At 42.0% G+C, this 13,945-nt stretch overlaps 1 protein-coding gene across 8 annotated transcripts in view; it reads right to left on the minus strand.

Moving 5' to 3' along the window:
- The window catches only part of OPHN1 (oligophrenin 1), a 117,144-nt gene that overhangs the window by 13,580 nt on the left and 89,619 nt on the right, over window positions 1–13,945 (minus strand). For 3 of the 8 annotated variants that reach the window (XR_013221258.1, XM_077284927.1, XM_077284929.1), the window contains 5 exons: window positions 6,646–6,787; window positions 3,926–4,195; window positions 3,670–3,835; window positions 3,515–3,565; window positions 1,984–2,035 (listed from right to left, as the gene is read on the minus strand). Coding sequence is in view for 7 of the 8 variants with exons in the window: in XM_077284927.1 (XP_077141042.1) it covers window positions 1,993–2,035; window positions 3,515–3,565; window positions 3,670–3,835; window positions 3,926–4,195; window positions 6,646–6,787 (672 nt within the window). In the remaining variant the exon portion in view is untranslated. Of the gene's footprint in view, window positions 1–1,983; window positions 2,036–2,385; window positions 2,444–3,514; window positions 3,566–3,669; window positions 3,836–3,925; window positions 4,211–6,645; window positions 6,788–13,945 lie in introns of all 8 variants that reach the window. The other 5 variants (XM_077284925.1, XM_077284923.1, XM_077284926.1 and 2 more) reach the window with 3 other exon arrangements.

Below are 13,945 nucleotides of genomic sequence, written 5' to 3' on the forward strand. Positions count from 1 at the left end.
AGTACAGTACAATAGTGTATGTGACTGTGTACAATAGTGTATGTGACTGTATACAGGAGCACAGTACAATAGTGTATGTGACTGTATAAAGGAGCACAGTACAATAGTGTATGTGACTGTATACAGGAGTACAGTACAATAGTGTATGTGACTGTATACAGGAGCACAGTACAATAGTGTATGTGACTGTATACAGGAGCACAGTACAATAGTGTATGTGACTGTATACAGGAGCACAGTACAATAGTGTATGTGACTGTATACAGGAGCACAGTACAATAGTGTATGTGACTGTATACAGGAGCACAGTACAATAGTGTATGTGACTGTATACAGGAGTACAGTACAATAGTGTATGTGACTGTATACAGGAACACAGTACAATAGTGTATGTGACTGTATACAGGAACACAGTACAATAGTGTATGTGACTGTATACAGGAGCACAGTACAATAGTGTATGTGACTGTATACAGGAGTACAGTACAATAGTGTATGTGACTGTATACAGGAGCACAGTACAATAGTGTATGTGACTGTATACAGGAGCACAGTACAATAGTGTATGTGACTGTATACAGGAGCACACTACAATAGTGTATGTGACTGTATACAGGAGCACAGTACAATAGTGTATGACTGTATACAGGAGCACAGTACAATAGTGTATGTGACTGTGTACAGGAGCACAGTACAATAGTGTATGTGACTGTATACAGGAGCACAGTACAATAGTGTATGTGACTGTATACAGGAGTACAGTACAATAGTGTATGTGACTGTATACAGGAGCACAGTACAATAGTGTATGTGACTGTATACAGGAGCACAGTACAATAGTGTATGTGACTGTATACAGGAGCACAGTACAATAGTGTATGTGACTGTATATAGGAGTACAGTACAATAGTGTATGTGACTGTATATAGGAGTACAGTACAATAGTGTATGTGACTGTATACAGGAGTACTGTACAATAGTGTATGTGACTGTATACAGGAGTACTGTACAATAGTGTATGTGACTGTATACAGGAGCACAGTACAATAGTGTATGTGACTGTATACAGGAGTACAGTACAATAGTGTATGTGACTGTATATAGGAGTACAGTACAATAGTGTATGTGACTGTATATAGGAGTACAGTACAATAGTGTATATGTGACTGTATACAGGAGTACTGTACAATAGTGTATGTGACTGTATACAGGAGTACAGTACAATAGTGTATGTGACTGTATACAGGAGTACAGTACAATAGTGTATGTGACTGTATACAGGAGCACAGTACAATAGTGTATGTGACTGTATACAGGAGTACAGTACAATAGTGTATGTGACTGTATACAGGAGCACAGTACAATAGTGTATGTGACTGTATACAGGAGTACAGTACAATAGTGTATGTGACTGTATATAGGAGCACAGTACAATAGTGTATGTGACTGTATACAGGAGCACAGTACAATAGTGTATGTGACTGTATACAGGAGTACAGTACAATAGTGTATGTGACTGTATACAGGAGTACAGTACAATAGTGTATGTGACTGTATATAGGAGTACAGTACAATAGTGTATGTGACTGTATACAGGAGCACAGTACAATAGTGTATGTGACTGTATACAGGAGCACAGTACAATAGTGTATGTGACTGTATACAGGAGTACAGTACAATAGTGTATGTGACTGTATATAGGAGCACAGTACAATAGTGTATGTGACTGTATACAGGAGCACAGTACAATAGTGTATGTGACTGTATACAGGAGTACAGTACAATAGTGTATGTGACTGTATACAGGAGTACAGTACAATAGTGTATGTGACTGTATATAGGAGTAGTGTACATTTCTGATTTGTAAATGAAACCATGTAAAACTAGGAAAATGACCCTGCAGCAGCCCCCTTAAATATGTATGTTTAATAAGTCCCCATACCTGGGGCAGCCAAACACAGAGACTTAATAAGATTTTTATACCTTAGAGACTCAGCTTTCTTCAGTTAGAATTCGTTGGGGAGGTGAAGGAGGACTGCGGGGGAAATGGAAAAACAATGGTATTAGAAGTAATACTTGTCCGCAGTAAGAGCAGAGCAATGTGGCGTGGTCAGGTGTCCGCATAGCTATATTATTTGTATACCTACAGTATAGAGGAATGTAGGACTGGACAGCAGAAGTATAGGAAGAAATGCAGTGGGAGCTGTGAGTTCTCCCACTTGAGGCCATTTGCCCCCTGATGATGCAGGCCCACTTTCTGTACAAGAAGTAAATGCCCGACACAACACCAGTAAGACACCGTAGTGCTGTCTGTGCCATCGCTTCTGAAGGTACACACAGATGTGACAAGCTATTTGTGAAGGAGAGTGTATTGCCGGCACCTACCTGTGTGAGTACCACAGCTGTAATCAAACGTCTGTCTGTATTGCTGGACACCGGACCACTAAAGGAATACGGGTGCACACCAAAGTAGATAAATCAAATAGTGTCCAAAAAAGAAAAAAGGTGGCACTCACCACCCAAAGTAAAACAGTCCTTTATTCAGTCCATTAAAATGGGTACAGCGGGAGAGAAGTGGATACCTTCTGTGGACGATGGCCGTTTCGCACTGACTGCGCTTCAACAGGTCTCATGACAGAAGGTATCCACTTCTCTCCCACTGTACCCATTTTAATGGACTGAATAAAGGACTGTTTTAATTTGGATGGTGAGTGCCAACCTTTTTTCTTTTTTGGACACATACAGATGTGAAGACTTTATTGTTTTTAATTTCTTGAAATTGTACAGTCTGCGATGATTCCAATTTAGCACTATACTATGCCAAACAAGTAACAAAGATATATAGATTTGTTTTAAAACCTAAGAGCCAATAGGTGATGGATCTGTTACTATAAACCTAACTTTAACATGAAAGCCTATGTGTGAGAGATGGTCGCGGATGGAATTCCTTGGACATGTACACGCTTTGTGTCATGTTTGTCTACCATCTCTTGCCACGCATCCTGAGATAGATTGGGTTTAGAGCAGAGTTAAAGGGACACTGTCAGCAGGATTTCACATCCCAAACTATTCATATGTGCATGTAGCTCTTTCAAAGATAAGTCCAGCAATACCTTTACATGGCCAATCTGTTCCTCCTTTATTGAGAAATCAGCAATTGAATCGATATACAAATGAAGCTGAAGATCTGAGCCTCCGTCACTCCAGGTCTATTCCCCACCCAGTGCTGCCGCCTCGTGCTTGACCAATTGCTCCTTTACCTTAAGTCAGACAGCACAGAAGCGGTTAGTCAAGCAGAAGAACGTGGCACTGGGCAGGAATAGAGCTGGAGTGACGGAGGTTTCCGACCTACAAATCGTTCTTCGGCCTCATTTCCATATCAATTCAAGCACCGATTTATTGGTAATGGAGGAACGGACTGACATCCGGTAAGAAAAACATTGGTACTTCTTTAGCGAAAGGTTTATTTAAGACTAAGACAAGACATGACCAGACACAACAGTGCGGGTCTTACCTTCCTCTTGGCCTCGATGCCTTCTCAAAGAATTTGGTGCGAGAAGCAACTCTATGATGTAAAGCAAACAACATTATGAATATTACGGTATTACACCTAATTTTGCGGCTCATTTCATCTCCAGATATGGCCTGTACTGTGGCCTTATCACTCACACGGACGCCGGCACATCCTCTCGGACACCCGAGGTGACATCTGTTCTGGGCTCCGTTTTAGGAATCAAGGCGGCTCTACATGGTGGGTCCGGAGGTCTTACTGGAGGGCGGGATATTACTGGCCTCTCTCCGGGGGAACGGACTTTACTAATGTTCTCACAATCACCTAGAGAGTTAAGCAGTGGAAGAGGAGAGCTTCTATGTTGGTCAGGGCTCCAATGGCAGAGACTGCCGTGAATAACGGGGATGCGCTCACCTTCTCTGGGGCGGACTAGGGGCTTTTTAGCATACACCGGAGATGCTTTGTTTGGCACAGAGTATATAGGCAGCTCTCCATTCACGTGGTTTGTGTTGGCCTTCACCCCCCTGTCCTGCATCATGGAGACCATTTTTGCAACGTCCACTTCTGGGCAGTCGTCTGTTGGACTTTGTGAATCTGCTCGAGACATCAGCTTCTTTCGTTGTACAGGAAGAGGGTGATCACTACCTGTGATAACACCATTACCATTCTGGATGGATCCGTCATCTGAATAAAAACAAACTGATGGATAACTAAATGGTTAACTACTAGATAATTATCGGGTTTCTGGTTTTTTGTTCAGTATTTACTACTAGCAAGTAACCTGTAATAATCCATATAATCTTCCATGGCAAATGCGAATGCTAGAACATGGATTCAAGTGTTGAGGCCACAACGCGGGAGTACACTGCTCTCCTGTAACGTATGGAAGTGCTTGGTCTACAGAGACACCCCTCTGTTCTAAGGGAATCTGTCACCAGGTTAGGGCTACAATATCTGAGAGCAGCATAATGTAGGAGCAGAAACCCGGATTCCAGCGATGTGCCACTTACTGAGCTGCTTGCTGCAGTTTTGATAAAATCCCTGTTTTATCTGCAGCAGATAAAAACTACATCAAGCAGTCCAGTAAGTGACATATCGCTAGAATCAGGGTCTCTACATTCTGCTGCTCTCAGATTAGGTGGCAAAAACTGTGACAAATTCCTTTTAACAAAGAGAACCCTAAAGTGAAGACCCCCAGTTACTATCAGAGATCTCTAACAGGATAAAAACATAAGCCACCGGTGTGCTTCCATGACACTAGGGGTACAATACGTGCAGCTGCAATGACTTTTGGGGGGAAAGTTTGGGACCCTCAATGGTTCTCTTTTCATCCTTTTACATTATCCAACTACTTGTACATTCAGCAATTATTAGAATGTACCCTGTTAATGAGCAGCTGATCTTGGCCATATAAAATGTATTTCTAATAAGTCTGCAAATTGATATTTAAATGCATCTTTTCTAGGCTTCCCCTCTGTATAACATAGGCTTATGGGTGCAGTCCACTTAAGAAAACTTTGTTTCAAACAGCAGGGCTTACTCTGGAGAACCTGGCACATCTAGGCATCCTATTGATTTTCTGGGGACCTTGTAAGGTTTCATTTCCTCTGTGGTGGTGCTGAACCCCGGCTGCCAGCGAAGAGCTACAGCGCTGAGACATGATGGCATCAATCTAACACTGAAGGATTCTTCTGACAAAAAAATACATTGTCCAAAAAGAAGACCCTCTCTAATGTGCCAGTAGAAGCTTTGTGTCCGCTCTGCACAGAACAATACTAAGAGCCTTCCTTACATAAAAGCAGCATTTCCAGGGTTCCCAGTTAAGCATTTTTGTTTTTAGTAAACAGAAATGAATTCCAGGAATCAGAGGAACAGCTAGTCGCAGATGGCTACAGGAGATGTTGGTGGTGACCTCAGACCAATCCTTCCTTGTCACTCACAACAGTCTGTGCCTGCACACTGGGGAAGCCGGCTGACGGGCGGGAATCCTCGGGGCCCAGAGCTTCTCCGCACTACGCGAGGCCCAGAGCTCAGTGAGATATTTTAGCTATATGGATCTCGTCTCAATCTATTACAAAGTACAACATTTCCGTACCAGTATCCCTGGTTGCAATAATGACAGGCAGTCACTGCTTCAAAAAAAAACCTAGTTCTACCCTCTGCACCAAACATACAATGGCCAAAGGTCATTCTGGAGGAAAAAAAAAATCTTGAACAGAGTTTCCTCATCAGACACTTTCCTTTTCAGAAGATAGATGCAAATTTTGCTGGGAGAAAAACATCACAATCCAGTGAATTCTCCTGTAGTGGCAAGGGAAATGTGGTATTACATGAAGGCCATTCAGATCAAAAGCACCGACAGCTCAGATTCGTGAGAGCAGAAGCTGCGCTCCATTTTCTTACTTCAAGCACCACTCCAGTGTTTTTTAATTGTAGCACTGAAGTGGCGCCACTAATCTACAGTAAGTTCCCTGACCCTGGTATTTTACTTATCAGCCATTGTGTTCATCTGTTATCGGCACTGCCCCGGTCAGTCTCTAGATGTTTGTGACCTGACAAACCGCTCCAGTGTTTGCTGGCTCAAGTCACTACTCGGTGTAAGTCTATGAGAGCCAGAACGAGGCCAGAACAAAGCTCTCAGACACACATTGAGAGCTCATGACCGTTACCTGTGACTTCCAGTCAGTCAGCCATCATCTTCATCTGTTATCGGCACTGCTCCGGTCAATCTCTAGACGTTTGAGACGTGCCGGACCGCTCCAGTGTTTGCTGGGTGAGCCAGAAGTCACTACTCGGTGTAAGTCTATGAGAGCCAGAACGAGGCCAGAACAAAGCTCTCATAGACACACATTGAGAGCTCATGACCGTTACCTGTGACTTCCAATCAGTCAGAAGATATGGCCACAAGATGGTGGCAGATCAACAGAGAAGCGTCGGTAAGAGCTGAAAATTGCGGCTGGTAAGTATAAGACTACGAAACTTAAAATTAGTGGCACCAAAAAAAACAAAAAAACAAACAAACTGGTGTGGAGCTCTAACTTTACTAAATGCTTCATTGACTCTGATCAAGTGCACCTCCTATATAAGTTTTAGCTTAACATTAATTGTTATTACTGTAAAGGAACACACATTACCTTCTTCACTCTGTCCTAGATACAAAGCGTTTCGCCCTCGAACCGGTCGTTTAGAGATTGTGATGGGTTTGTGGGTCCGGGGTGTTATTCTAGGTGGTGGGACAGGAGGCGTAGTGCTGTCTTCAGGAGGGCCAGAAAATATCTACAGTAGAGAGAAAATAAAGGTTCTTGTAGGTCATGAAGAGAACTGGAGCAGAAACTGCGTACAAGGAATTCATGACAAATAGACCATTTTTGCAACATATTTTTTTCACTGCATATATCTGTATAAAACAAACAAATTCTGATTCTATTCATTCAGTTGAGTCCGTCCCTTGGATACTCTATAGGCCACTTCTTGCCATGCTTCCCTGTCTTCCATGATTTCTTTCAATTACTTGATATTCATTCTCGTGTCATTCTTGATGGTATCCAGCCAATGGGTCTTGGACTCCCGTTTCCTTTTACCACTGACCATCCTGAGTAGAATCTCACTTCACATGTCCAAAATAGGTCAGCTTCTGTCTTGTGATCTTGACAAAGCATTTATATGATAAAGAACATCTTTGTTGGTGATCGTAGACGTCCATGAGATTCATAAAAGTCTTGTCTAGCACAATAAATTGAAGGCCTCAATTTTCCATCTGTCTGCTTTCATGAGCATCCACATCTCACAGTAATATGTCACCATTGTAGGAACAGTCTTTGATAGTGACAGACGTCCTTGCAATTCCATATTTGATCCATGCTTATCATTGCTACACTCCACAGTGCTAATCAATTCTTAAACTCTTCAGTTGATCGAACATTGTACTTAATGAGGGACCCCAAAAAACTAAGGTTTTAACCATTTCTATTTCTTCATTGTTGATCTTTATGTGAACTTTCTAGTTGGTGGTAGTCACGATTTCCATAGTTTCACCATAGTTTTTAAGGTTGAATGTAGACTACGGTCATCGAGATCAACCTATAGCCTAAAACTTAACATATTGATCCAAAGTAAGGCATCAACCCAATGGGACAAACAAACAATATATCTCCATATTAGAGGAAAAATCCTTTCCCAACTCCACATACAGTAGTCAGACTAGTTCCCTGGATCAATGTCACATCACAAAGTATAGTAGCCATAACTTGTAATATTATATTTTTCAAGAAAGGCTTCCAGACCTGCTTGTACTTTTGCAGTGAATCAACCATTATAGTCTGTGATTATGGTTAAACCTTCTATCCTCTAGCAATGGAGAATGTTCCCTTGTCACTGTTCCAAGCTGTAAACAGGTGTGAAAAGATCATTAGAAAGATCTCTGTACTTGCCCCTCATATATTTGTACAATGTAATAAAATCGCCCCCAAGCCTTCATTTTTACAAACTGTATAATACAAAGGTTGATAACCTGTCTTGGTAATGTAGTCCACCCATTCCATTAATACCCTTGGTCGCTCTTCTCTGCACCCATTCATGTTCTGCTATGCCCTTCTTATAGACAGGAGACCAAAATTGGACCCAGTATTCTAAGTGGGGTCGCACTAGTGACTTGTAACTAGTAACTTGTATAGAGGCAAAACTATGGTCTTGTCATTAGCATCTATGCCCCTTATTACATCCCATTATTTGCCTTGGCAGCAATTGCTGGGCACGGGTCACCAAAGTTGAGTTTTCAGTCCACCCATACGCCAAGTATTTTAAATTAGTGACAGTCTTGCCCAGTGTTTTACAACGTAGTATATAATAAGACATTTTACATCCTATGCCCAAATGCATGACCTTACGTTTATCTGCATTAAACCGCAATTGTCATTTCTTGGCCCAAGCCTCCAGCTTATGTAAATCACTCTGCAATATTACATTATTCTCTTCTGTGTTGATTATTTTACAGAGATTAGTATCATCTGCAAATACTGAAATTCTACTCTGTATCCCCTTAAATATTAAAAATAAGAGGGCCCAATACTGACCCCTTTGGCACCTCACTGCTAACTGAGACCCCATCCGAGTGTGTTCCATTAATATCATATCATATCCATCGTATCAAATGCCTTTGAAGAGTCCATGTAGACAACATTCACTCCCTGATCCAGTCTGGAACTTGCCTCCTCATAGGAGATGATCAGATTAGTTTGACAGGACCGGTCCCTCATAAGCCCATGTTGATGTTGAATCATGAGGTTATTCATATTGAGATACTCCAGGATAGCGTCTCTTAGAAAACGCTCAAGGATTTTGTCCACAGTAGAGGTTGAACTTACCAGCCTACAGTTTTTAGGCTCAGATTTTATCTCCTTTTTGAATGTTGGTACCACATTTTCTATACGCCAGTCCTGTGGTACAGATCCTGTTATTATTGCATTTTTGATTATTAAAAAGAACGGTCTGTCTATTGCGGTACTTTATTCCTGCAATAATTGGGGGTGTATGCCATCTAGGCCATCTTAGTGATTTTGGTACATCATTCCTGGGTTAAGCGGGTGACATTTGAGAATTTATAGTATTACTGATCATGTTGTCTGCCATGGGATTTTCTTGTGTAAATACTCTAGAGAAAGAGACGTCTAGCAGATGGGCCTTTCTCTCATCCTCTTCTCATTCCTCTTTCCATCCAGACAATTTTTGAGGTGGGCAACACCATCATCTTAATATTTTTGAGTTTCTTACTGTTTATGTAGATGAATAATATTTTGGATTACTTTCACTTTCCTTGGCAATGATTCTCTGTCTATCTTCACTGCCTTCAAGTTTCTATAATTTATTGCCTCATCACTTCTCTCTTGCTGTAATTCTCTAAACACTTTCTTTTTTTTTTTTTAAGGAATTTTCTGCCATTTCTAGCATGTTTATTCCCACAGGGTATATATTGTGCACAGGTTCTATTCAGGATTTTCATAAAAGTGTCTTATGTTTTATGTTCTTTTATTTTTCAGGACATTGACCTAGTATATTGCACATCATCTTGTAGGCACTGGAAATTCACCTTTTGATCTTCATGATGTTCAGGTAAAGACCCATCTTCTCGTTTTTGTTGTTCAACTTCAGGGTCTGATTCTTCAGCTGCTCCTAACTCTCTGCCAGAAGGGCTATACCCTCTCCATATCTCTAAGTGCTGATGGTTCTCCTGCCTATTTTCACCTCTATCATCTAAGCATAGCTTCCTCGTGATTAATTCTGCAGAGTTTGAAAAGACAACAAAAGAGGACGCACCCAGGCATTGCTCCTTTATGTTGAGCCATTCTGCATCTCCATACATCGTTTGCACTGTAGGTTCTTAATTAACCTAATCAGGTGAGTGGCACTTCTACGTCACTAAGTGCTTCCAAATTTTATCGTGTTCAACAAGTCAAAAGCCTTGGTCTAGCCAATGAAGCACAGGTAGATGTTCTCCTAGTACTCCCTCATCGTTTCAGTGGTCTACCTCCGGTTTGCAATATGATCACAGATTACGCTGCGATAATGGAATTCAGTCTGGGTATCAGAAGTTCTCGATCAAGGATGTTGCCCAAGCTCTTCTGAATGATCTGTAGAAGCACCTACTTGGCATGGGGTAACAGGACGTTTGTTCTATAGTCGGTACAATCCCCGGCGTCACCTTTCTCGGATGGTGGGATGCAAACTGATCTTTTCCAGAGCTTTGGCCATGTGCATTTCTGGCAGACCTTCTGGCTTAGTGCTGTTAGTGTGGCTTTTGAGCAGCTCTGCAGGAATACCATCAATGACACAGTGCCCAATTTACCTCACTTTCCAATAAATCTGGTTCCTTATGGCCCCCTTCTCATGATGATCAATGCTGGCATCTAGTCCCTCTGTGTATTCCTTCCATCTCTATTTGATGTCCCGCTGGTCGCTAATTTCAGTCCTATAAGAGTCTTTGATGGTTGCTTAGTTTGCTAAGAAAGGATTCTTCATTTATTTCACCATGGCAAATAATTCCCTTGTGTGGTCCTTGCCAACTTCTGCGAGGTTCATGATTTGGGCATTCAGGAAGCTCTTCTGGTCTTTCCCATCTTCTGTTTGGAAGTCAGAATCAAGTGAAAACCTCATACAATGGGGTACAAGAATGCAAATGATACATAGTATACAAATACATAGTACAACATATTTACATCAAGCCAAAGACAGAAAAGTTGACCATTTCTACAAGTTTTGTGCGATACTGATCTGGCACGTTCTTACAAACTTTAACAAGATGTTTAATGCGGTTACCTGATGTAAAGCCATGCAAATACCTGAATGTCTATGGAGTGTAGATAAACCACATACAGATGCCATGAAGAAACAAGCAGGATTTATTTTTCTCAAAATTGAAGTATCTAAATAGAACTTTACATCAGGGCTTCACAAACTTTTTTCCTAATGGGGCCTCCGCAGAATGACTAAGGTAATGACCGGGCCTCACCACGCAGACCAAGATGATTCCTGGGCCCCACTATCTGTAGTGGAAGTTATAGCTCAACACAAAAACAGCTCTCAAATTTTTTTTTTTGCCTCCTGACTCTGGTATAACATGAGAATAAGTAAAAAATGAGCCAATTATGTTGATAAACGATAGCTGCAGCCAGAAAAAGGACTACAGTATGTGGTGACCTCTATGAAAGTGCCTATCCAGCTGCACCTCACTGCCAGCTCCGGGTTCCTCACTGGGGAGGCCAGCCTCTCTGCTTGGGATATCTAAGTTTTTGGGGTTTTTTTTGGTTTTTAACCAGTCATACAAAGTAATGTGTTCATGCGCCCTCCGGTGGCAGCTCTTAAAATGACCAAAAAGGACATGTTGCATTTATTAATACAATTCATGGGATCACAATGTGACCACCGTGTTTTGCAAACATCTCCCATATTCGGATCACGAGTTTATGTTTCTGAGCTGGAATAAAAATAAATGTAAAAAAGCCTACCTATCAATAAGAATGTCACACACCGGTCACATTCTAGACATGTAGATGAATACAATAATAAACAGCTGCTGTCACCCTCTGCTGCTCCAGCATCGCCTCTCTGCCGCTGCTCCAGTCCTTGCTGGTAGGCTGCAGTGGTGACATCACGATGACAGTGCACAGGACTGCTGCAGACAGTCACTGGAATCAGCGGTATGTGCTTTGTACATTGGCAGAACAGATGAGCCAAGCGATTAGCTGCAGCGGTTACATGTGATGTGGATGTGTAGTCAGCACTGCAGCCTATCGAAGACTTTTTCAGGGGAAAATATTGAAGGACTCCGACCTATTAGTAGGAAATAATTTGCTATCAGTGTGAACCTTTGTAAATAGCTTTCATACATGGGACTATGACCTCCTGACAGAGGAGATAGCACTCGGGGAGGAGGGAATTAGGATTATCTATATACGGTATATATATATATATATAGATATGTCCTGTACAGAGATGGCCATCACTCATCGTCCCTGTCCCCGCTGGGGTTCACAATCTATGTGTTCTTGAATAATGAGAAGAAACCAAAGTGTCTGGAGGACACCGATAGAGACGTGGTAAGACACAGACTCCAAGCCGACGCTGCCCCCTGGACCACCATGGAGGGGAGTCATCCAGAAGTCACACTTTCTGCAGATCTAATGGCACAAATCTTAGAGCTGGAGGACTGGGTTACTGCACTTTCACATTTCTTCGATGTAGAAACCGTCTCGTTGAATTAATTGCATAAGAGCAAATGAGTAAGTGCAGTCATATGACAGATTCCAGGCCGAGGAGCAGATTCATGGAGTGGCCTGTGGAATGAGAGGAATGCTTGGTGCCTGCTCCTCGCAGAAGCCATTACACCCCACCCTGACATTTCAGCCACCGTGGGGTTGGCAGCCACTTCTACGTCCAGCACAGAAAACCTGACAACGTCATACACACAGGGTGCAACGTGAGGGAAAAGAAGAAGTTGGACTTGTAACCTGACCTTGGGGTCACTGTCTACGCTAGTACACAGCGCTGAGGACAGCTCAGGTCACCTCAGGCCAAATGTACCAGGAGCTTCTAAGAACATTTCCCCTCTCAGTCTTTTCCATGGACTGAGTCACATGACATTACTATACTGGTGGCAAATATGGTGACACCATCTGCACCTTACAGAACAGCTGGACGGGCTAAGAGGCTGGTGCCACGCAGCTGGTGTAATGGGCCACACGTGGTGGATCACCTCAAATGCGAGCGGAACATGGGATTTAACACTTTAGGCTTCATACACATGTCAGTATTTCTATGCTAAAACCAGGAGTGTCTAAAAAACACAGAAGAGGAGTCAATCTTCCAATCAGAGTGGATCCCTCTAAGTTCCACTCCTGGTTTTGGCACACAAACACTGAAGCACAGGCTCTTTCTAGCCGATCCCTTAGAAATAGACGACAATGGATGCTGCATTAACAGATCTGCTGCTCATTGACTCCAAAATTAAAAAAACAGATCCGGCAGAGACCAGTTAGTGAATGGCGGACTAACGATGTGCCAGAACAACTTTTATTCTAATGCATTTCTGCTGGATCCCTTCTAACGGATCATTACTGGACGCGTGGACAGATCCCGATCCCTTCCTCTGTGCACACAGACATTTCTCTACAAGAAAACTTTGGAAAAGCAATGGTAACATACTGTTATATTGGGGTACTCGGAGCCAGAAGACAAACTCGGCCTGGAAATTGTCTTCTTAGTGTAAATACTTGCATCATATACTAATCAGAGAGCATTTGCCACCATTAGAGTCGTTCTATATACCCCTACGGCACTTATTAATAATAGGGGTTACAGTTTTGTTTTTAATTTTCTTCAGGCACATTGTCTAACCTCGTGTGCCATGATCCAACATGTATGGATAAAACTATACGATGACGCGATATAGGCATTTACCTGATCTGAACTATTAGTTGGATTATATACTTCTTAATGTAAAGAGAATATTACCGTATGTGTTTTACATCAATAATTTATGCATATATTTATGCAAGACATGGTTCCAATATTAACAAATGCCGACATGCTAAGCATTTTGACACAAGATGACGTTACGGTATATATGCTCCATTTAAGAAGCGTCCTGTCATCATTATAACCAACTATTACTGCATTAGGTTTGGCGCGTTCTGCTGTTTAATTCCATAAATGAATTGATACATGAGGTCATCCTAATAAAGCACGCAGAAAAGGACAAAGTGTCTCCTGTGTTCCTAGTAACAAGAGATTTTGCCGTTCAGAGACTGTCGGATGTTCATTTCCTATGGACTCAGTTTCTCAGAAGACCGATATGTTAAAGATTGTCTTGAGCTTTGTTAAGGTGGTATAGAAAAGTGAGAGATTTGTAATCAGGAACATTTTCCACCCTACCCGCATCTT

Source organism: Ranitomeya variabilis, chromosome 2 (assembly GCF_051348905.1).
Source record: "Ranitomeya variabilis isolate aRanVar5 chromosome 2, aRanVar5.hap1, whole genome shotgun sequence".
Classification (NCBI taxonomy): Eukaryota; Metazoa; Chordata; class Amphibia; order Anura; family Dendrobatidae; genus Ranitomeya; species Ranitomeya variabilis.